General features: G+C 38.1%; 1 protein-coding gene and 1 long non-coding RNA gene across 10 annotated transcripts in view; one reads left to right on the forward strand and one right to left on the reverse strand.

Moving 5' to 3' along the window:
* Positions 1-120: 120 nt before the first annotated feature.
* DNAAF10 (dynein axonemal assembly factor 10) lies at positions 121-22,182 on the forward strand. The gene is made up of 8 exons (XM_008699937.2): positions 121-619; positions 8,359-8,459; positions 10,515-10,645; positions 13,382-13,483; positions 16,051-16,166; positions 16,847-16,981; positions 19,397-19,494; positions 21,280-22,182. The coding sequence occupies exons 1-8, from the start codon at positions 437-439 to the stop codon at positions 21,485-21,487; spliced, it is 1,074 nt and encodes a 357-aa protein (XP_008698159.2). The 5' UTR covers positions 121-436; the 3' UTR covers positions 21,488-22,182.
* LOC103671338 overlaps positions 6,706-23,723 on the reverse strand; it is a 55,334-nt gene continuing 38,316 nt past the window's right edge. For 4 of the 9 annotated variants that reach the window (XR_005832939.1, XR_005832942.1, XR_005832943.1 and 1 more), the window contains 3 exons: positions 13,367-13,438; positions 10,235-10,349; positions 6,706-7,343 (listed from right to left, as the gene is read on the reverse strand). This is a non-coding gene — a long non-coding RNA (uncharacterized LOC103671338). Of the gene's footprint in view, positions 7,344-10,234; positions 10,350-13,366; positions 13,439-14,473; positions 14,506-23,405; positions 23,517-23,723 lie in introns of all 9 variants that reach the window. The other 5 variants (XR_570846.2, XR_005832944.1, XR_570848.2 and 2 more) reach the window with 2 other exon arrangements.

The following is a 23,723-nucleotide window of genomic DNA, read 5'->3' on the forward strand; positions in this document are numbered from 1 at the left end:
CTCGCCGGGTCCGATGTCCGCCAACCAGCTCCAGGGCTCCGCCCCGTTTCCTAAGAAGTCCCACCCTGGGGACCTGAAGGGGGGTTTTGTGTTTGCTGGGAAGGGGAGGACATCCGAAAATACGCCTGATTCCTATGGTGCCCCTCTGGCTCCGCCACTCACAGCCGAAGCAATTGCCATCAACAATATGTGTATGTACGTAAAGCAGTAGGTAAAGACGATAGCGAGTTTGTGCTGTTAGTGGAGAAAAATCTTGCGTGATTCAGTAGGGCATCGGGCTTTATCTGAGACAACTAAATCCAACTCGCCAGGGGCAGGGGGCGACTACGGCAAGTGGGAGGGGGAAACTGTCGCTAATGTTTGGAGTCTGGTCTCCCGGTTAGTGTTTTGTCAGGCAGTGGGTGTGCTGGTTGGTGGAGAGGAAATTGGGTGCACCATGTCGGCCTTCGAGAAGCCTCAGATCATCGCCCATATCCAGAAGGGCCTCAACTACACGATATTTGACTGTAAATGGGTGCCCTGCAGCGCCAAGTTTGTGACCATGGGCAACTTCGCACGGGGCACCGGCGTTATTCAACTGTACGAGATCCAGCACGGAGACCTAAAGCTGCTTCGGGAGGTGGGTGCCGGGCGAGACTGCCCAGTTCCAGGCTCTGCTGGTGGTGAGGGGGCGAGTGCGGATTCGGGGGTGGGGAGAGTTTGCATTTCTTTTTGCCCCAGCCTTCGTCCAGCGTCCGCCAAAAGCACAGCTCTAGCTGCGCGGAACCATCGAAGGTGATCGCAGATTGAGGAATACTTCCGACGTAAACCCTTTGGTTCGAGTCCTGAATTCTCGGCTGGCCAGTTTATCTGTTCCCTCCTGGCCCCTTCCTGCAGCCACCCTTGCAGTCCAGCGCGAGGTCTCTGGGAAGTGACATTAAAACTTCGTATCTAGATTCGAGGTTCTTCTAGGTAGTTGAAGTTGTTTGTGGAGAGTCGCTTTAATAGACCCAGCAATAGTAAAATGGTCTTTCGTACAAGCAGAGACAAGGCAGGCATCGGGATACCTGCACTGTAATTGGAGGAGGCTAACCATTTATTCTTTTTTTTTTTTTTAATATTTTCTTTATTCATGCGAGAGAGAGAGGTAGGGGCAGAGGGAGAAGCAGGCTCTCGGTGGAGCAGAGAGCCGGATGCAGGACTCGATCTGAGGACCCTGGGATCGCAACCTGAGCCAAAGGCAGCCGCCTAACCGACTGAGCCACCCCGGCGCCCCTTAGTCATTTTTTCTTTCAACAAGTTATCAGTTGATTGCCTAGTAATCCCAGGCATGTGAATGACAATGTCTCCGGTCTCATGGAGTTTATTTTCTAGTGGGAGAGAGAATCAGATAATGCATAAATACAAACCGAGATGAATTCTCTTAACATAAAGGAACATGGTTCTGTGAGAGTAAAACAGATTGGGGATGAGTGGAGGTGACTAGGCTAAGCTAGGAGTAGAGGAGGAGGTTTCCAGAGGAAACAGCGTCAGTGGAAGCTCAGGGAGGGGAGCAGACTTTGCAAGATCTGTAGGTCATTTAAAGATCTACTCCCTTTTTTTTTTTTCTTTCTGTGTTTACACCTTTATTGTCCCGCTTCCCGCTGCCCCCAAGGATTCCCGTGCCCAAAATAGCCGGGCACCCAGGCCCAAAGGATCTACTCCTTTTTAAATGGTACATCACTGAAGGACTTTTAGCTGGGTGTGGCAAGATCAAGTTCACAAGTTTAGTGAAGATCGTTAGTGAAAGAATTAGAGAGTAATGATGTTAACTAACATTCTTGCAGTTGTTTTTAAAATGCCTTGATTTTGGGTGATCAGTCGTAAGTATTTAGGGTTGTAATAGACTACAGGGAAGGCTGAGAAATCGAGATTAAAAACTGTGGAGAGAGTCTGCGTGGATGAGATAGGCATTAAACTGGTAGATAAAGGATGAATACAATTTTGATAGGCAAGCCTGAGATCTCATCTCACTTTAAATTTCTTTGAGTGCCAGTTTTCTTGTTCAGTTTGTCTTTTCTAGCCAGGTACTCAGAGTTTCTAAACATGGCTGATTCTTTTCCACCTTGCCTTCTGTTGCTCACCAGTGAGCCTCCAGGTACCTGTTGCTATTTTACGGTCCAGTTCAGATTATTTGATTTAGGAAATCCCTTTCTGATCCCCGCACAAACTTCTCTACACTGCATTTCTTTGGTATTTATTATCCGCTGCTGAAATATATAATTGTGTCCCATTTATCTCTAATTAGATTGTAAGCTCCTGGAGAGTAAGGAGAGTGTCTTTAATTAGTGTGGTTTGTAAGGTTCAGCCACTCAATAAATTATTTGTTAAAAGAATGAGTGAATGTATATCTGTAAAAGGATGTAAATTGGGAAATTTAAATATTGGTTTATTGATCATTAATCAACTGGCGTCAGGGTTTGAACAAATGGGAAACATTGGAATAGCAGACAGAAACTTACAGGTAAGTACTAGGAACAAATACCAGATACCATCAGATTTCACCAGAGAGCACTTACAGACTTGGTACTTTTTTAACATAAAATATAATTTGTGTACATTTCAGGAATACACTTGTTCCACAAAGTGAAGTAGTTCCCTTTGTCTCTATTGGCAGCCTACTATTACAAGATACTCCGTTAAAGAAGGACCAAAGGTACTTGAAAGATGAATCCCTTCTTCTAAAGAGCCTCCTGTCTAAACAGAGGAAAAAACTAATGCAAAAACACTTTTAAGAACTTAGATTGCATTTGGCTGTGATGGTGCAGTGGAAAAGGCTATAGGTTTAATACAGGCTCTGTGATTCTCAACCCTTACTATGCATCAGGATCAGCTGAGTATGTTCTGTTGCTGTTGTTGTTTTCATTGTTATTGTTGGTGTGTGTGTGTTTTAAAATATTCATGCGTTGGTCCCACCTTAAGGAATTCTGATGTGGCGCGAGTCTTGCATCTACACTAGAGTGAAGCCTGGATATCAGTATTTTTAAAACTTGAACTAGGTGATTCTAGCAAGCACCAATGTTGACTAGCATTGGGCCGGATGAATTATTGAAATACTTGATTCTTCATTGTGAAACCACCTCAGGTCATGTGTTCCAAAGCCCATGCATCCAAGGTAAAAATGTGTGAATGGAGCCAACGGGTCTTTGTTGATGGCTGCTTTCTCTTGTTACTAAGGACAGATAGGGAGTGAGGGCCGTCATGTACAGTTGAGCACTTTTCTCCACCACACACAGGGTTGCAGGGTTCAAGGCAAAGCTGAAATCTCTCTTTCTGATCAGACTTTACAAGTGTGAGACTTCCTCATCCTATAAAGGGCAGCCTTTCTCTAATTGGCACAAAGGACTAGGGGTGACCCTGAAAAATGGAATCATAGTTGTGGATGTTTATACTGTAAAAATTAATAATAAGCAAATAAAGTTCCACTTTTTTAGCCCCCGTGCCACTGAGTTCACTGCTTCTTACCATTTGGTTGACTAACCCTTTTAATGTTAATCAAAGTAGTGCCAGGATGTGGAGGAGGAAATACTGACAAGCTGTACTAGGCCCACCCACGGACAGAAGAAAAAATAGCTCTCATGAGAATTATCTATCATGGGCTTCCTTAATCACGTTCATTTATTGTAACAGAACCAACAGCTAGGTCAAAAATGACCATCTATGATTTGTCATACAGCAAAAGTTAGTAATACATGCCAATTTTCTTTGTGGAACACATTTTGTAAAATCTTTTTAGCCAGGTTTTTTGTTTGTTTGTTTCCTAACAAAAATTTAAGTAACCACTGGATTCTTTTAAATCTTTTTTTTTAAAGGTAAAATATTTAACAGAGGCAGGGAGGGAGCCTTTTTATTAACTATAAAAAATTGGCTTCACTCCAGTGCCCCTTCTTAAAGCTGTTACGATTTCCATGAATATCTTAGAAAGAGAAAATGCCCCTGCTTCTGTAAGTCCCATTTGCCAGCAGAGCTCAGCCCTTCTCAGCAAACTGCGGTCCTCACTGTCAGGCAGATGATAAGGTGTTTGTACATTTGAGTTTTTTTAATGTTTTTATATTTTGAGTTGGATTTGACTCTTGCACAACAGACTACTAGAACCTATAAATCTCTTTATTTTTCTTTGGTATAAGGAGAAAAAAAGAACATGAGGGAAGCATAAATACCATATATTTACATCTTGTAAAGATGTGAATGAAGGTAAAAACCAAAGGACACAAATCTGAAAGTAGGTTCAGTTCGTGACTATACCATTTCCCTCACCAATCCATTTCAAGGTTGGAACATTTGTTTGGTACTTCTAATGACTGTCAGTTTTATAGAATGGGGGTTACATAATAAACTTTATTTAATTGATTTACATGTAGGTCTGGGGGCAGCCTCGTTTAGTATAAAGAGCTTGGAGTCTCCCTGGCTCCAGGGACCTTGAGCCCAGTCCTCTGAACCTGTTTCCTCATCCGGAAAGCAGTGTTTCAAATACTTCGCTTGCAGTTGTTTTAGAAAGAAAAGGGACGGCTTAGTCTGGAAGAACATCTAGAACAGTATCTGATATATGTGTTCAATATATGGATGCTGTTTCCATCACTGCATATAAATGACACCAGAAACTATACGGTGTGTCATGTGAAAACGTGGGAGAAATGAGAACGTGGACTCCAGCAATGGTATCTTTCTCTCTAGCAGTAGGAATGAGAGGTTAATAGATATTCATTTATACTTTGATTCAACGAAGTTGAGCCCCTACAAGGTGGGGCAAGGCCCCATTCTCGTGGTACTCATTCTAGAAAGGATGGGGATAGAGAATTGAATAAATAAAATAATTTTATTGGTAAATGCAATAAAGAAGGTTAAACAGGGTGAGTGATAGTGATTTGGGGGTTCCGCTTCAGATTGGAGGAGCAGGGAAAGCCTCTTAAAGGAAGTGACATTTAAACTGGAATCTGAAAATTAGGAGAAGGAAGACATGATCTGAGGGAAGAGCAGTTCAGGCAGTGGTAATAGTAAATGCAAATGTCCTGAGGTAGAAATGACTTTGTTGTGTCTGAAGAGCAAAAAAGAAAGCTACAGATGTGGCTGGAGTGTAGTAGAGAGGAGAGAAGCAGGAAATAAGGTCAGAGAATTAAGGCCAGATTTCAAAGAGCTTTGTACATTTTGTCTACCACGGGCCTTGGTGCCACTCCTGTGAGTCTGTGCCTCTAAACGTAGATGCATTTTATTTCATTCCATTATATGTCAACAAAGACTGACTTTCAGAATTTGTGCAATGACAAATGTGAAAATATCTAGTATAGGATCTATTGTAATAGAGTGGTTCTCAGTTTGGTTTCTTCCTTTTAAGGCAGGGATTCTCAGATGTGTTCAGGTGCCAGAATGGCTGGACATTGTGGTGCTGTTTTTGGAACTCCATAAAACATGGGTATAGTCAGTTCCAATTCTGCACAAAGAAGGAGTTTTCCAGTAGAAAAATCTGGCTACATTATCATATGTGGTCTTTATATCACATGAAGTAACCATACATAAATTTTTAAATCTTCATTTTTAGGTTTTCTTACTGGTGTACATTTGCTAATATTTTCTAACAGGCAAGCTAAAAAAGTATCCAAGAAAACTTAAGTTTGAGACATACATATCCATTAGCTGTTTTAAGCTTGTGTGTGCATGCGCACGCGTGTGTAAATTTATACAAGGGAAGTGTGTGTGTGTGTGTGTGTGTAAATTTATTTCAGTACCGGAAGATCAGTGTGTTCCAGGAGCATGGTTTGAGATTCTCTGCTCCAAAGGGTTAAATGGTGAAAGTTACATAAAGAAATCACATAGGGAGGAAAGTTTTTGCTTCCCAGTTTTTTATTACCAGCAGTAAAATCTTCAAAGAACTATGTGTGTACTATAGGGACTGAAAAATAGAGGTTAGCTTTTATGGTAAAACTTTTCTGTGGCTTAGGAAGAAGAGATACCCCATCAGAGACCTCAGGGGATAGTGGAATTGTGGGAAGCGGAGTGCTTTAGGTGGTAGAAGAGGAGAAAAGGGGAGACTGCTCTTCCCAGGTCTCTGAGAAGAATTTTCCTAGAGAGTTAAATCAATACGTGATGCACCCTCCCCACAGCTCCTAATCCTCTGACTCTCTGGAACCATATTCCTGTCCATCCTGCTGCTTACCCGAGAGGCCCATCTTCACCCTGTACCTCTGATGTGGGAGCTATGACTGGTGACCTCTTGCTTGGCACACCCAGGCCCAGTGTGAGGCAAGCGGAGGAAGGAGTTGGTGTCTATTTCATCGTTGGCATAAGTGATCTGTTGTTGGAAACTACTTTGTTAAATTGACAAAATTTTGATTCTTGGTGTTTCTGCGTTATAAGATGACTCTTATAAAATTGAAAAAATAACTAAAACGAATATCAGTTTTCTGAATAACTGAACTATCTCGGACCACATATGCATTGCAAAGAAAAAAATGATTCCGTGATTTTGTGCTTCTCATCAGTGTGGTCTTTTGGAACGATGTTCTTACAGATGGCTGCCTTTGATTACCGGGCGGTTCCAAGGAGGCTATGAATGCTTTCTTGTAGAACTGGCTACATAGTAACTGTTAATTTTTCCAGATCCCAAACAGTGAGAAGACTCAACAGGCTGGGATTCTCCAAAGTCCTGTACCATATAATATCTTTTGACTCATGAAAGAGAAGTTTAGTTATAGTTTGTGTTAAGTGAATTTTATTTTCTTTTTCTTTGAAAATTGCTATGTGTACTCCATATGGAAGTGCCCAGCCAAACATTGGAAGTGTCGGGGAAATTATTTTTTAAATTATATGAAACAGGCTAAACCTAGTAGGAGGGATGAAGATTGGCCCAGGAACTGAAAGGTTACAAGAAGAAATCCCCTAGAAACTGGAGAACTCTGTGGAGAGAAAAAAGTATATCCAGAATATTGTTATGTCAAAAAAAAAAAAAAAAAGTCAAAGGAAAATATATTATGGGCCTCCTTATATTAAAGCAAACCTTATGTATGCTTGTAAATGTGTAGAAAAAGGTCTAGAAGGATGGGGATTACTGGGGAGCATCAAAGGGAAACTCACTTTTTGATGTTCAGTTTTTTGTTTTGTTTGAATTTTTATGGGGAACACATATTACTTTTATACACACAGAACTTACAGTTTATAAGAGATTAAGTAAGAGGAATAGTTTTGCCCTGTTGAGGCCTACAGTAAATGGGAGAATATAGGGCTAGAGTATGCTGTTGGCAGGCATCAGGTAGCGGCCTCATCCGATTCCACATTGCCCAGAGTTCCCACCGTTGAAGGCAGCAGCAGACTCCAGGAGGGACTTCTGTGGCCTAGGCAGGTGGGGTCAGGTGGGCAGGGGCAGCAGAGAAATGGGAAGCATCAGGAAGTTAAAGGAGATCAGTGGAAGCCCCACAGAGGTGTGGGAGTTGATGAGAGTAGCATAATGCATGGGTATATGTGGGAGGAGTCAGAGAGCAACTGATATTTTGATTGTAAACTCCTTGAGGGCGTGGCCAGTCTCCTTCATGTTTGTATCCTATTCTGCCTAGTTTGTTGATTTGCATTTAGTAGGAACTCATTAAAAATGCTGAATGCCTGAGTTGGGCAAATGTAAAAAGCTGTATGCTTCAGGCTCTTTGCCTGTGGCAGGAGGGTATCATATGATATCATTTCTAAGGATCCTTTTGGTGATATAGTCTATACATGATTTCCATAAGCCACATCACTTAAATAGTACATCGGTGTGTAGTTGTTTTACTAATGTGATTATATGCAATACTGGGAGCAGCTGCTTTTTAAAGGAATGTCAAAATATTGGCTAATCCATACCAATAGCAGTGCCTTTGGTACTCATATGTAGACAAAACTCTATGCATTGATAAGGTCCCAGGGAGAATAGGGACATAAACATTTTCAGTTTATAGGGTTCTGCGGGGAAAACTCCAAGAGACATAAACATTTTTGTTCCTGTAGCCATCTGGAAAGAATAATATCTTCATTATGTTCTCATTTCTACTGAGGATCTTAAAGAAGAACAGCACATTAAATGCTGAAATTTTCATATTTGCAAACCAATGGAGATGGTATACTTGTCAGAATTTGAATGTCTCATTAGTGAGATGAGAGGAAAAGCAAAATTAAAACTCATTCTCTTTGACAGTTACATACTTTTAAACTATAAGAAAGTGACTAGAGGAAACGCATGATAATTTTGATCAGAAAATGTTTTAATTGCTTTTTATATTATGTGTCTTATTTAAGTCCCATAATAGAGCCATAAATATCATGAATTATAAATAGCTGCTTACATAAATAATGTATCCTCTCTCCCTCCCTTCTGTCAAGATTGAAAAGGCCAAACCCATTAAATGTGGAACATTTGGTGCAACATCTTTACAGCAGAGATATTTAGCTACTGGAGATTTTGCTGGAAACCTTCATATATGGTAAGATTATTTAATCAATATTAAGGCATGAGGTAGGCCATTTCTTTGATAGTCTTGTTGCTCTTCCTCTGAAAGGGAGAATTCTAATTTTAAAATGTTTCTTGTTCGATTTTAACTATTTATAAAAATGCAAGAATTGTCTTTTAATACACATTTCTAGGTTTCATATTCAAAATCCCTTTAAAAATACTGTTTTTCTTTAGATATTTTGAATAATGTTACCAGTATTTATTTCCACATCTGCTGTTTGGTGTTAGAATTTAATACTTTATATGTGTACATAAAGGGCTCCTCCCCACGTGTGTAACACAGAAAAGTTCAATATTGCTAACATATCAACGAGACAATTGGAATTGGCATTACAGAATGATATACTGAGTTTTTGTTTTAATTTTTTAATGTAGAACTCTCAATTCATTAAAAAAATTTTTTTAATACTTTAGCTAACATTAAGCACAACTTTTTAGGAACACATCTGTTGAGCAAATCAATATAAACCTGTTATGAATGAACAAAACCATAATTATGCCAAGTGTTTGCAATTTTCATGTTCTACCTAGAGTTATTTCTTTGTATTTAAGTTAAGTTGCAGGAATTGATATTCCTCCTTAATTACTTTTCAAGAATATCTCTTATTTTAATTATTTAAAGTATATAGTAATGTTCTAGAAAGAAACTGTCTTCTTTGCCTCATGTTTTCTAAGGTGACCTTTCTTGATTCTCACTTAGTATCTGCTGCTTTGCAATTGAATTACTCTGACATATTTATCTTGGAATCAAAATATAAAACAGAATGAAGCTATTTTAAATTCCCTTTGCTTTAACTGCTTAATACTTAAGTTTGCATTTATTAGAATGCATCAGTTTTTACATAACTGTGTCATATACTTTCAAAGAAATCAGGAGAGACCAATCTGATTGTTATTTTTAAAAATAACATATGTCAGTATAAGAATATGCAAAAAATGACACTGTTGACTGTCTTCCTAATAGAGTTTCCTCGTATAGTTACAGGTATTACTGTCATTGTTAAGTCTTACAATTTCATATTATAAAAAGCAGTATTTTAAAGTCTGTAAAAACAGTAAAACAGTTCTTTTAAGTAGAATTTCAGCCCTGTTTAATCGTGATTCTTTCACAAACATTGTCTTTTAACTAGATTGAGCTATCCGAAATTTTGATTAGGGAGATTTTACTAATAAATCTCAGCCTAGTGACAAGTTGGGATTACATTTCATGAATAGCTATATTAATTTTTTTTTAAAGTGTAGGTTATCAAAAACTGACCTGTTAAATGTGATTTAGAAGCTCCAGTAGAAAAAAGGGAGGCAGGAGAAGGGGTATACTAACATAACCTACTTGAGTTACTCTACCAGGGGAGACTCAGATACTCATAGTAGTGGGTCCTTTCCTGCATTCCTTTCTCTTAACTAACCTAGATTTAGACAAACTTACGTTAATTGTGACCAGCATGATGATACACTGAAAAATATGTAATGAGATGAAAATAGTATGGAATTTAGTGAGAAAATAATACATTATAAAGGAAGAAACATATGCATAGTAAACACTACTCATATTTTATCCTTCCAAAAGATCTCAAGATTAGACTACCAAGGCCTATTTTGGAAAAACCTTCTGAATTACTTTGAATTTACTCTGTTTAAAATAGTGATTATTAGACTTCAGTGAACCAAAGCGTCAGCAGATTTGGGGCTCCTCATCCATTATATCTGGGGAGGAGCCCAGAAATCTGCATTTATTAGCACACTCACCTGGTAAGTCATGGCAGAGGTCCTATATGGATTATCTCCGAGATTCACTAAGTGGGCTCAGGATGTAGAGTTCCAAGTTGAATGATGACTGTTCTCATTGAGGGCTTGAAAGAAGCTAAAGTGGAGAGAAAATACTGGAAGTCAATGTATATATTACCTTCATAGCAAAACCCTTATTTTTGAACAAAAATCTAAATAAGGTATGCGTTCTTAAATTTCAGTAGTGGACTAAATGTTTGGGACATGTGGAGTAAGTAAGAAGCTGTGTTCTGTTGTCTAGGAATTTGGAAGCTCCAGAGATCCCAGTATATTCTGTAAAGGGCCATAAAGAAATTATAAATACCATAGATGGTGTAGGTGGACTGGGAATCGGGGAAGGCGCACCAGAAATTGTGACTGGCAGCCGAGATGGTAAGTTAAAGTATTCTATGTATTTCAAAAAATTTTTTTCTTTAAATGAATCTTTGTGCAACAATATGTCTTCTCTTGTGGAAATCCTCTTCAGTAGCCATGAGTACTAAACCTAACTGTACTTTTTTAAAAGGCAAGTTTAATTGCATATCCCCCAATTGCCTCAGACTTTTGGGTGTTTTGAGATAGGAGCATAGGACTTCCTATTTTAGTTTGAGCTAGTTCAACTACTAACAACCATAGTTTCCTATGAACTTTGAAAGACTTACAATTTCTTTACAGGTTTTTGAGGCAGCTGACAATACAAGGTGGGTGGCAGCTTTTCACATTTTTGGGGGGTAGGGGCAGAGGGGAAGAGGGGGAGAATCTTAAGCAAACTCCATGCCCAGTGCAGAGCCCAACACAGGGCTCGATCTCATGACTCTGAGATATGACCTGAGCCGAAATCAAGAGTCGGACGCTTAACTGACTGAGCCACCCAGGCGCCCCCTCTTTCTTTTTTAAAAAAACAGAAATAGTACTTGTGAAAATTGTCATGTTGACAGCTGGTTGAACATTGAAGTTTTGTGATCCTTCCACTGAGCATTGTAGAAAGATCCAAGGGCACTACCTCTACTTTTCTACCCTGTGGTGACTCAAGGAACAGGTCTATTGGTGTTCAAAGATGTTCTGAATGACTGTAATAGGAGTTAGAACGTGTAGTTTCATGATGGGTACATAAAAAATTTGGTACCGTAGTGGGTTTGGCTAATTTTTAATGGCTGCTCAAGACCATGAGGAAATTGTTTTAAAAGAAAAGTGAGACATATTTTTCTAATAGTTATTTGAGTGTCTGTGTTTTAGAATCAATTATTCCTTTTAAATCATAAAAGTGAGGTGCCTGGGTGGCTCAGTCATGATCCCAGGGTCCTGGGATCGAGCCCCACATCAGGCTCCCAGCTCAGCGGGAAGCCTGCTTCTTACTCTCCCACTCCCCCTGCTTGTGTTCCTTCTCTCGCTGTGTCTCTCTCTGTCCAATAAATAAATAAAATCTTAAAAAAAATCATACAATATGAAATATGGAAGGAAAAATAGCATTTAATCTACTATAGTAGCGTAACCCTTAGATTTGTTTTCCTTTCCAGTCTTATATATAATTTTGTATAGTTGTCAGGGTGGATATGATTTTTGTCTTTTTTTATTTTGAGTTTTGTCATATGCAAATGTTGCTGTTTCCATCATTATCATTCTTTTTTTTTTTTTTTTTTAAAGATTTTATTTATTTATTCGACAGAGATAGAGACAGCCAGCGAGAGAGGGAACACAAGCAGGGGGAGTGGGAGAGAAAGAAGCAGGCTCATAGCAGAAGAGCCTGATGTGGGGCTCGATCCCGTAATGCTGGGATCACGCCCTGAGCCGAAGGCAGACGCTCAACCGCTGTGCCACCCAGGCGCCCCCTCCATCATTATCATTCTAATGACTATATAATAGTCTGTCCTATGGAGGTATCACAGGTGTCCTTAACCATGTCTTTGGTAATAAGCGTTCAGTTTGCTTTAAGTTTTTGTTATTGTTTTTGGGAGAGTGACTTTAAAATAATGAAGGAATGAGTATCGTCATGTATATAACTTTTTTAGAATAAGCATATTTTATGATTTTTAAAATTTATTATCAGACTTTCCAAAGTACCCATGAACATTCGGAGCTACAACAGATGAGGTGGCTTTCCAATCTACCCTACCAGCATTGATTTTCCTTTTTTCCCCTAATTTTATAGATAAAAATAGTAGTCCATTCCAATTTGTGTTAACTTCTTTCTGTATTTATCAGTTTTAAACGCTTTGTGAATCGTCTGTTTATGTTCTTTGCTCATTTAACTATTGCAAATTTTATATGAATCTTATCAATATGTATGAACCCTCTAGAGTAATATAATAACCTCTTGTCACATTTTTGGGAATTTTTTTTCTCCTTAAAGTAGCCTTTTTAATGACCAACTTTATTTTATCTTTGGAGATAAATCTAGTGGGATATCTCCCCTTTTCCTGAGTTTATTATCTCTTTTAAGGATTTTTTGCCCTTTTCGTGTTCTCTCTTAAGTACTTGCCTTTTAGCCATTTTATTAAATGCATTTGTATTTCTCATAGGCAGTGTATTTCTCATTAGTTAGTAGTCCTGCAATTCGCATTAAAAGGAAAAGCATTGAGAAGAAATATGTGTTAATTTTATTTAATATTTCCCTCATCTCTATTGCCACAGGGAAATTAAACTTAATTGTATGTGAGATAGTATTCTGAAACCCCATATAAGAAATCATAAATGTAAAAATTAGAGTTTGTACATCTGTATAAGAAAAATGCCAATGATTATATGGGTAGTATGGAAAAAAATTAAAATGACACTAATATTATTCTAAATAAGTAGTACATTAGGTTTAGGCTCAAAGAAAGACATGATCTCAATGAATAACATTTGTATGTCCCTTGTCACTCATACCTTGTTGATAACTTCGGAACAGTTGTTGGCTTTTCTGTGTATCTATTACCTTGGAAATCAGGTCCAACAGTAACATATGGGTTATATCTCTGATATTAAATACACCTTGCTCAAGTAGAAGTCAGAAATATGTGAATATTTTTCAAGTGTTATATTATCTATAATATGGCCATAAACACGGGAAATCATGGGAAGAGAATGCAGGAAAAAAACGTCATCAATCACTATTGAATTTTGCTAACTCACTTGTATGCACAACAGGAACTGTGAAGGTGTGGGACCCAAGACAAAAAGATGATCCCGTTGCTAATATGGAACCTGTACAAGGAGAAAACAAGAGAGACTGTTGGACTGTGGCATTTGGTAAATTATTGAAGAACCTTGCATTTGAGGTATCAGATGGTAAAAAAGCACAGTGCTTCAAGAAATTCCCAATAGTCTCATTACAGTCTGTTTTGTGGATTATTCTGATAGTTTATTGAGGCAAATAGAGATGGTGGTCAATGTCAGCCTCTGGGGCCTAGGTTTTGAATCCTCACATTGTTACTTCTTGGCTGGATGAAGTGGGCAATTTACCAAGCTTCTCTGTTCCTTAGTTTCTTCATTTATAAAGTGGAACTAATAATAGAATTTACCTAATAGTGTTATGAGGATTCAATGAATTAATGCATGTTAAGTACTTAGAATTGTGCTTAAATTATTAAGTGCTCAAAAATATTTGGTACTATTATATACTTCTGTTTAACTAGATAATGTTGACCTAGTTTAGAACCAAATGCCATTAATGGAGCAAAGCAGAGTCTCAAATGCTCAAAGGTGACCTAACAAATCTTACATTATACCCTACACAGAGGATGTTTATTTTCTAGAACATAGTTATGCCATTATAGAATTGTTATAATTTGATAACTGTTCTTCTGTTACTATACTTAAAATGAATATTGACTTTGAGGACTAATTGATGTATGCCCTAGTATCTCTTACTGAGAACCATAATTAAAATAATTTTTGCTACTAAAGGATATGGGTCATACTTAGTTTGAAACCTATATGTTCTTTCTTCTTTTTCTTAGTATAATCCTGTGTAGATAACAGACATTAAAAGTGTGATTTAACAGTATACATGAACTGTTTAACTTTCATAGATTTTAAAAATTGCACTATTATTTAATCAGAGCAAAGTTTTAGGTTTCCAATTTAAAAAAAAACAAGTTCTTGTATGGGAATTACTGTGTTTGTATTTTATGACCAATAATATATAAATTTAGCACATGTACACCTTGGGGAGAAATTTCAGGACTTGTATTTAGAATCATCATCTAAAATTTGATATAATAATTTAAAAGTAATTACCTGTGGGTCCATTAATGCCTTCCATCTTTGATCTAGAGGACATAAGTGCAGTTTTAAATTTGGGACATTAAGTTTGAAAAACAATCCATTCATTTGACTCTTCTGTGAATGTCAGGTATGTCCAGAATACTGTGGACATGCAAAGGTGAGAGGGATTCCTAGTCTCGCTTCAAGAACCTTCTATTTTAGTAAAAAGGGCATGATATATACACTAATTATAGTACAGGATAGGAGTGATAAAAGGTCACAAGAGGTGTGGATAAATATGGAAGGAATCTTGAGGGAGAGATGGCTGTGGAGGAAGAACATTTTGACCTCAGACCAAGTATATATGGGATTTGAACCACTGAAACTAGGAGGAAATGTCAAGCATAAGGAGTAGCCTTAAAGAAGTCAGAAGTGTTTAGACAGTGTGGAGGCAGTGTCAAACCTTGAAGGTTTTTGTGGGGATGAGATGTGACCAGTTTTAAGAAGATCAGATTGGTAGTGTGTAGTGGGGAGAGATGAGTGTCAGAGGTACTCCAGAAAACATCCCCGGATCCAAGCAGGATGAGGTGAACTGTAGATTATAAACTTACTGTGGGTGTGATCATTCATACAACGAAAAATATATCAGTGTGTTACAACTTATTTCAGATTTCCTTGCAAAGGTGAGATAACGCCAGACAACATTTTGCAAAATAAATGAGTTTTCTTTTTTTAAATCTCTATGCATAACATAGTTTTCTTTTTAGTTTAGTTTTTTTTTTTTTTTTAAGATTTTATCTATTTATTTGTCAGAGAAAGACAGCCAGCGAGAGAGGAAACACAAGCAGGGGGAGTGGGAGAGGAAGAAGCAGGGTTACAGCAGAGGAGCCCGATGTGGGGCTCGATCCCACAACACCGGGATCACGCCCTGAGCCGAAGGCAGACGCCTAACCGCTGTGCCACCCAGGCGCCCCAAAATAAATGAGTTTTAAGGTAGTTTCTATTCGCATTCAAATGTAGTTACTGACAAAGAAAGCAATAGAAGCACAGCTGTACTTATTTTACAAAACCCTGCTATGTTTGAGCTGTAATTGACTTGTTAGTTTGCAGATATGGTAGAGAAAGAACATTTGCTTTGAACTGAGACGCCCTTGAACACTTTCACTTACCCCTTCAGAAGAGAATCTCAGCAAATGAGCTTTTTTTTAAAAAACAATATTAGAGGGGCGCCTGGGTGGCACAGCGGTTGAGCGTCTGCCTTCGGCTCAGGGCGTGATCCCGGCGTTATGGGATCGAGCCCCACATCAGGCTCCTCTGCTGTGAGCCTGCTTCTTCCTCTCCCACTCCCCCTGCTTGTGTTCCCTCTCTCACTGGCTGTCTCTCTGTCAAATAAATAAATAAAATCTTAAAAAAAAAAAAACAATATTAGATAACCAGTTTAACAGTCTTGATGTCCTGTCAGGATTGGCAAAACAGGATTCTGCCTAGTGTGATTTTTTTTTTGGGGGGGGGTCTTATTTGGTACAAGTTATATGTGTAGTTTTGTAACATTATTTTAGCAGACTTTAAATGAGCATTTTTAAAGATCTGCAATGTATCTTGATTTCCAGGCAATGCTTATAATCAAGAGGAACGTGTTGTTTGTGCTGGCTATGACAATGGAGATATCAAACTGTTTGATCTCAGAAATATGTCACTACGGTGGGAGACAAACATAAAAAATGGGGTAATGTACATTTGGGTTCTTTATAGTTTGAGCATGTTGTTGTCCACCTCTGCCCTACTTCGAAAGGAGAGTGCCTCTAATAACGCCTCTTGTACAGCCCCTCTCCCAATGGTTTTTAACTTTTGGGGCTGTGGAGCCCTTTGAGAACTTAATGAAAATCATGGATTCTCTCTTCAGAAAGTGAACATACACTCAGATGTGGTATGACAATCCCTGGTGAGCTACCAGCCCCCGTGGCCTGTCTGTGGACCCCTGTGGGCTATGCAGTGTGATATTAAAATGAGCTAGTAAGAGGCCTTTATTCCTGCTAATATTAGAAAGCCTGAAATAGTGATACCCTCCAAGTACTTTTAGATTTTTGGGTCCTGAGTTGTATACATTTAGTGAAGAATGTGGTTCCTTCCTGTTTTCTAAAATCAGCTTTGATTGTACTATATAAAATAATTATGTAATAACAGTAAAAAATTATATGGCTTTCCAAATTAATCTGCCAGACAGGGGAACTCAAGATGGTTTTGTTGATCCTATGAACCAAGAAGAAATTTTTTCAGTTAAAAGTATTTGATGTATTGACTCTCAAAATATAAAATGATTATTTAAATGCTTTCACATGAGCTGATAATTTTAAAGTTGTTTTACTTAATCATTAGGCCATCAGTAATACATAGTTTCTATTTCAGGTCTGTAGCTTGGAGTTTGACAGAAAAGACATAAGTATGAATAAGTTGGTAGCTACATCACTGGAAGGAAAGTTTCATGTTTTCGATATGAGAACACAGCACCCAACGAAAGGTTTTGCTTCTGTTTCAGAAAAGGTAAATATGAGGGAAATGTCTTTTATGAAGAGGAATGTTCATAGCTTGTTTTAGACTAATAAATAGAATTAGTCACCAAGGTTCCTTCCAGGTCTTTATATGAAGGGAGCTATTTTTAATATATTTTTGTGGGAACTTGACAAGTTTTTCTGTGCAGAGAGTACTTTCCCAAAGTTTATCAGTTTTAGATTTCTTGATTATAATGAAGGCCTCAGTTGGCTAAGAATCTTATTTGGTAGTTTAGGAAAAATCACAAGACAACTAGCTGATGCTAAGAATTGGATCAATAAAACCTAGCTTAGTGTTTTCTGATAAATATATAATATTTGTGTTAATATCTAATTACATACTTTTCAAAACATATCAACATATATACCTGATGTGATTTTATTACATTTTATTTTATATTCTGGTTTGCTATATTAAGTGAAATTATTTAAAGCGTCAATCATGGGCACATAATAGGTTCAAAAAAGTTATTTATACAGTCAGTCATTTACACATTTATACATACTTTGCCTTGTTCCGAAAGTATTTGAGGTAGCTTAGAAGGAAACATATGGTATTACAACATCAAAAATCGATGAAGAAAGCAGAGCACAGGGAAAATACTGGTTAAAGAAAGAAAAAAACAAGATGATGAAGCCTGGAGTAAGGGGACTGCATAAGATTCAAGCTGAAACACCCTGTCGTTGCCCAGAGATGGGTTGGGAATGTGACCCTGAGCTTCTTTCAATGTGAAAGTAAAGATCAGTTACAGATTTGTAGTTTCCATATGATTAAAATATATAAGTTGCTCAGGAAATAAAAATTTACTGTCTTGCTCTCTGTCCCTCCATTGTGGATTCAGTAGTACTTCTCAAATCTTCCTGTTTCATCTTATTTTGTTATTACTGTTTATTATTATTATTACTGAATATAAATTGCTGTCACTGCCTGATGAACTAAATTCTTAACAAGGTAGCTATAAATTGCAATATTGTTTGCCTTCGTTATTTCAGAATATAGTTAAGTATCAACAACATAAAGCACTTTATTAAATTTTCCCTTATACAATTATAACACATTTCTCATCCAGTATATATATTTTTTAAGATTTTATTTATTTATTTGACAGAGAGAGAGCGAGAGAGAGCACAAGTAGGCAGAGCGGCAGGCAGAGGGAGAGGGAGAAGCAGGCTCCCCTCTGAGCAGAGAGCCTGACGTGGGGCTCGATCCCAGAACCCTGGGATCATGACCCAAGCCGAAGGCAGACACTTAACTGACTGAGCCACCCAGGTGCCCCTCGTCCAGTATATTTTAAAAGGTCATGTCCCCTCTTGCTTTTTGTGTTTTTTTTTAATCAGCTTTCAGAAGTAAAGAGAAGTTTAAACTACGAAACAAAATTGAAATGGGTTTTAACAGCTTGAACCCAGTCACTTGCGGACTCTTACACACTTAAAGGGTGTATTTTGAGATATGGGATTTTAATCTGCGAATGGTAATCCTTTTACAAGACTATTAAGTCAAATGCCAAGATTAATCACTCACTGAAATGTGAAGTGTCCAAGAATGACTTAGACCTAGTTGGTCTCATTGTTTCTGCAAAGCACAGGATCTTTCCTCCCTCCATCTTTCCTCCCTCCTTCCCCCCTCTCTCTCCCTCTCCCTGCCTCCCTCCATCTCTCTCTCTCAAATTCCTTGCAGTGAATATTACACCATCAACACTGATTTACTAGCTGTTGTCGAGGTGCTAACAAGCTGTTAACCTTCCAATTGCCATTTTTGTCTTTTAGTTTAATGTGACTGATACAGACCCTGGCTTATTATGACCTTAAACACCATTTATAAGTCCTTGTGGTTCTTATTTTGAAGACTAGATAAGTCAGATGATATAAATGAAAGATAAAGCTCTGGGAGCTTTAAGTTAAAATTCATTCCATATATGGGAACTTTTTGTAGTTCCCACTCAGTTTGCTAGAAACCTGAAACTCCTATAAAAAATTAAGTCTTTGTTTTGTTTTTTTTTTTAATTCAGTATCCTTTTTTCCCCTTAGGATGAAGTATATGTTTTTGCATTTTGAGTTTTTCTTCTTCCTCAGAGTGAGCTAGAGATACTTAAATGTATAAAATCTATTTGCATAATTTATATGGTACTATAAACTTATATGGACTTTTAATCTGATAACATTTTTTTAATCCAGTAGAACTTTGTTTCATAAAGCAGTAAAGAAAAAGGATGCTTTCCTTAATTTGTGATGGACTCCTATAAATCTCTGTAGCCCCTACAAAGAAATGTGCCAGAAATACTTTAATTACTTTTATAACAGTTGAAATTATAGTAGTAAAAAAAATTTTTTTACAGAGTTTCTCTTCTGGGAGTCTTTGTTTATCATATAAACGTAAAAACTAGCTATGTGCTCTCGTCCTCTCTAGGCTCATAAATCAACTGTGTGGCAGGTCCGACACCTGCCACAGAACAGAGAGCTCTTTCTGACAGCTGGAGGCGCCGGCAGCCTTCACCTCTGGAAGTAGTAAGTCTCTGCCTGTGCACATTGCTCCTTTTTAAGTTACTGGTGGGCGGAAAGTAGGATTGGATTGAACTTTGTTGTCTTTCTTCCTCCTTTGACTTAGTTCGTTTTGATATGATTTTAAATTAAATGGTATTACATAAGTGTTATTTTTGTCAGCTTTTTAAAAAATTAATGTACTTATTTTACACTTAGTAAATATTAACCATCTTTTGACACACTAAATGTGTTTGTCATTGTAGTTGTGTCTTCCATGCAGCTTAGGAATAGTTCTTTTCATAGATTTAAAACCATGGTTTTTCTAGGTTTTTACTGATGTTGTTGTTTTTTTGTTCTGTTTTTGATATGAAAAATGTGACCAAAGGCTTTTGTGATATATTACCACCTGGTCGTTAGAACACTACCTCTAGAGAATAGGAAAAGGGTTGGAATTCTTAATTTTAGATCCTGATAATGCACTTGCCCACGTTCCGATACCGTCGTTACAAAGGAACCAGAAGAGCGCTGAGGGCCCTGATGGGTGTCCAGGAGAAGCCTGGTCATTGAGTTTGCTTGCTGTGTGCTGTGGGCTGGCTGAGTAATAGCCGTAGCTGTACCCTGAACCCCAAGTGCCCTAAGGTGGCACGTACGAGGTCAGCTGCTCATTTAAAAGGCCCGATAAAAGTTGAGAGTGAATGGTATTTCTTTCTCCATCACTCAAGGAAAAAAACCTAACAACACAAGCCCGCAAATGAAAGATATTTCAAAAATAAAGTTTGATTAATGATGTAAGAAGAAAAATACCATCTTCAGTATGGCTGAGACTTTCACATTTGCAAAATACATGTCTGTTTATTAGCTCCTAAGCTATCAGGGAGGCTGAAAAACAGGGCTACATTTGACAAGTGTTAGGGTATTTAGGGATCTAGCTGACAAAAAACTGAGAATGAATGTGTTAGATCAAGAATATATAGTTTCTAAGAAGAAAAAGCAGAGGAAAAGTTTTAAGAATTCTGGAGAATGCCTGGTAGACAGACCATTCGGTAACTTCTCTTTTCCCGGTGTCTTGCCCATCCTTCCCTGATTCTTCCAGCCCAGTCTGCACTCCCCATTAGGCTCTGCCTATGTCCTTAGTTAAGCCAGGCAGCAGCACGTCATGGTGCTGCCTGGTGACCAAACGCCTTAGGCTGCTTCCTTGAAGAACTGCTTCCAGTTTTCTTTGTAATCCACATAGAGAGTTGCAGTCCATGTGATGTGCAAACATGTTTGCAGCTAGAATTTTTGATGATTGGATAAAGTAGGGTCTTGTATGTAATTAGAAATTGAAGCTTATCTCAATATGAATAATCCCTACCAGAACAGATATCTAGTCTAATCTTCAAATTGGTTTGGAGATTCGCTGTCAGAGTATTCTACCAGCAGAAGAGATTTGGTTTAAGTAAAATGATAGTTCACTTTATTTCCATTTGCCAGTCTCCCTTGGTAGTAATGCAATTAAATTATAAATATTATTGAGCACCCGAGAGTTCCTAGAGCATCTCATCTAGTTAATTCAGAAACTGTTTTTTGAGTGAATGGACCCCAACATGCTGATTTTTTGTGTGTGTATTTGAAACACACACACACATACTCACTCTTTATTGTTGTCTCTTTATTTGTATAAAACACAACATTAGAAAGATTCTTTAAGTATTTATCAGTTGCAATAATCAACAGAGAAGTAAAAATAGAGTTACTGGACTATATGTATAAAACACAATATGGCGAATGCTAAGATCTCTCTCCTTACCACTCTGGTCTTGTTTGCAGCGAATACCCTGTTCAGCGTTCAAAGAAAGATTCTGAGGGAGTAGAGATGGGAGTTGCGGGCTCGGTCAGCCTTCTGCAGAATGTCACCTTGTCTACCCAGCCCATTTCCAGTTTGGACTGGAGTCCAGATAAAAGGGGTCTCTGCATCTGTAGTTCATTTGATCAGATGGTAAGAGTGCTGATTGTTACAAAACTCCATAAAATTTGATCTGAAGACTTAGGACTTGAAACCTTTAAGAGGAACACTTCTAGTATTTAGAATGTTCCCTGGGATCCTCTGACCCTCACTGAACAAAGCTGGATTTGACTGATGAAAACAGACCCTGGACGCAGACGTCCAGACCAGCCTCTCTCTGGGTATGAAACGCCGAACGGTGTGTTCCGGCGACCGGACTCGGAACTGGTTTGGTGCAGCACGTGGGACACCACTATCTCCAGCTCTGCTCATCTCCCCTCCATTTCTAAGAAGAAGTTGATACTTGTCTATGTTTAAACGTATTTTGAATTTGTTCTTCATCCCCAGAGTTACATATTTTACCATAACACCTGGTTTAAAATAGTTCTAAAAGTATTGTGAATTAACCTTCATAAATATGCTTTGAGAGATTTCAGTGTCAGTTAAGTTTCTGTAAAGAATATTACTTTATAAAAATTCCAAAATGGCAGGGTCAGACTAGATTTGGGTAACTGTTTTCAGCTGTATAACTCATAAAACAAAATATTATTTACCAAGTGAATATTTACAATGATCTCTTTTTACTTAAAAAACAGGAGTCAAATTAGACTTTTGGTTATTGACTGCTAAGTAGATGTTGAAATGTATATGATTATGGGGGTTTTCTAGCCTTATTTTTTGTCAAATCCTTTCATATATTTTATGAATAAATTTGTTTTTAAAATCTATGGATGCTTTGATTCTGTTAATTTAACAGTAGCAATAAAGCCAACACCATCACATCTTTGCTTTATAAATGCTTAACAAGTACCTCCTCATTCACTTTGTTTCTTTAATGCTCACCAGCTCTTTCGCTCCGCTCAGAGGCATTCACTTTGTTAAGCCTACCCTCCCTCACTCCTCAGCTCCGGAGTCAGAGCCACCTAAAACATTTGTAATATGTAAGAGTCCTGTGACTTTGTGGGTTCTTTGGAAAGTCACTAGTCTGGAATATTAAATTCAGAAAATTAACCTTTAAAAAATCCCCAAGATGATTTTTGCTGCGGACATAATTGTGGAAGTGAAAATTAAATTGAACTTAGAGCCTGTACCTGCTGGGGTTTTGTTTTTGTTTTTTTTTTCCAATTTTCAAAGAAAAATAAAAAATTTGTGAAGTTCTCTCTTAGAAAACTTGTATTTGGTGGTGTAATTAGAGAGGTTTAAGTCAAGAACAATAAATACTTCCATTTCATTAAATCTAAGATGTCATCGATTGTAAGATGATCTTCCACCACTGAGAAAGGAAAACACTGTCCCTGAAGCCCATACACACTTCTTATGACTCGGCATTTCTTTAATGTTCATTAGATGTTCTTTTAAACTTAGACATGTTTTTCCTTGTGCATCCTTAAAAAGGAAAACATATATAAAATAAATTTGGTATGGTATGCCTCAAATTTCTCCTGATTCAGAGTCTGATCCTTCTAAATCACCTTTCCATGTTTTCCTTACAGTATTGCCCTGTGTACCATAAAACATGTTGGTGATACAGCCTTTCTTTGAAACATGCTACTCTACTGTCTTCAGTTAATCGACACTCTGCAAGCTTTGGTATCCACGTGTCGGTGGTGACAACTGTCATGATTGCTGCCTGGCTTACCAAAGGACTGTTTCAGTTGTCTGTTGCTGTGTCACAAATCATCGCTAAACTTCCTATCTGTGCTCCGTGCAGCACCAGTCAGGCATGGAGGGTTGGACTTAGGGCTGGAGGATCTGTCTCTAAGGTGGCATTCATTTGGCCTACAAGTTGTCAGCTGGGACCTCAGCCAGGCCAGAGAACCAGGGGCCTCTCTACATGGCATGTGCTTCCTCAGAGCAGTGGTAGCTGGGTTCCAAGGATGAGCATCCCAAAAGAGAAGGCCAAGTAGAAGCAATATCATTTTTTAATGGCCTAGCTTCGTCATTCACTTACCATCACTTTTGCCACACTCCGTTAGTTGAGGCAGTCACAAAGTCCCCCTCCCTCCCCAGTTCAAGGGGAGGGGACATAAATTCCACTTCTTGATGGGGGCTTGGCCAGGTTCTGGAAGAGCATGTGAGACTTTAAATATTGTGTCCACTTTTGGAAGATACAATCTGGCTTGGTGAGATTACAGGATGAATCTCAATTTCAAAGATGTAAAAATGGGGGAGGAGGGTGATGGGCTGGTTAGAATTGATGAAATTTGTTACTTGGAATGCAGCTCTCCTATCCCACTCATCTGCTTACACCCCTCTCTGCCCCTAATTT

The sequence above is a fragment of the Ursus maritimus genome, unplaced genomic scaffold (assembly GCF_017311325.1).
Source record: "Ursus maritimus isolate PB19 unplaced genomic scaffold, ASM1731132v1 scaffold_6, whole genome shotgun sequence".
NCBI lineage: Eukaryota > Metazoa > Chordata > Mammalia > Carnivora > Ursidae > Ursus > Ursus maritimus.

Coding starts and splice junctions, on each gene's coding strand:
- DNAAF10 (XM_008699937.2), top strand. CDS start 437: ATGTCGGCCTTCGAGAAGCCTCAGATCATCGCCCATATCCAGAAGGGC. Junction 8,460..10,514: donor GCTGGAAACCTTCATATATG/GTAAGATTATTT, acceptor TCTGTTGTCTAG/GAATTTGGAAGCTCCAGAGA. Junction 13,484..16,050: donor CTGTTGGACTGTGGCATTTG/GTAAATTATTGA, acceptor CTTGATTTCCAG/GCAATGCTTATAATCAAGAG.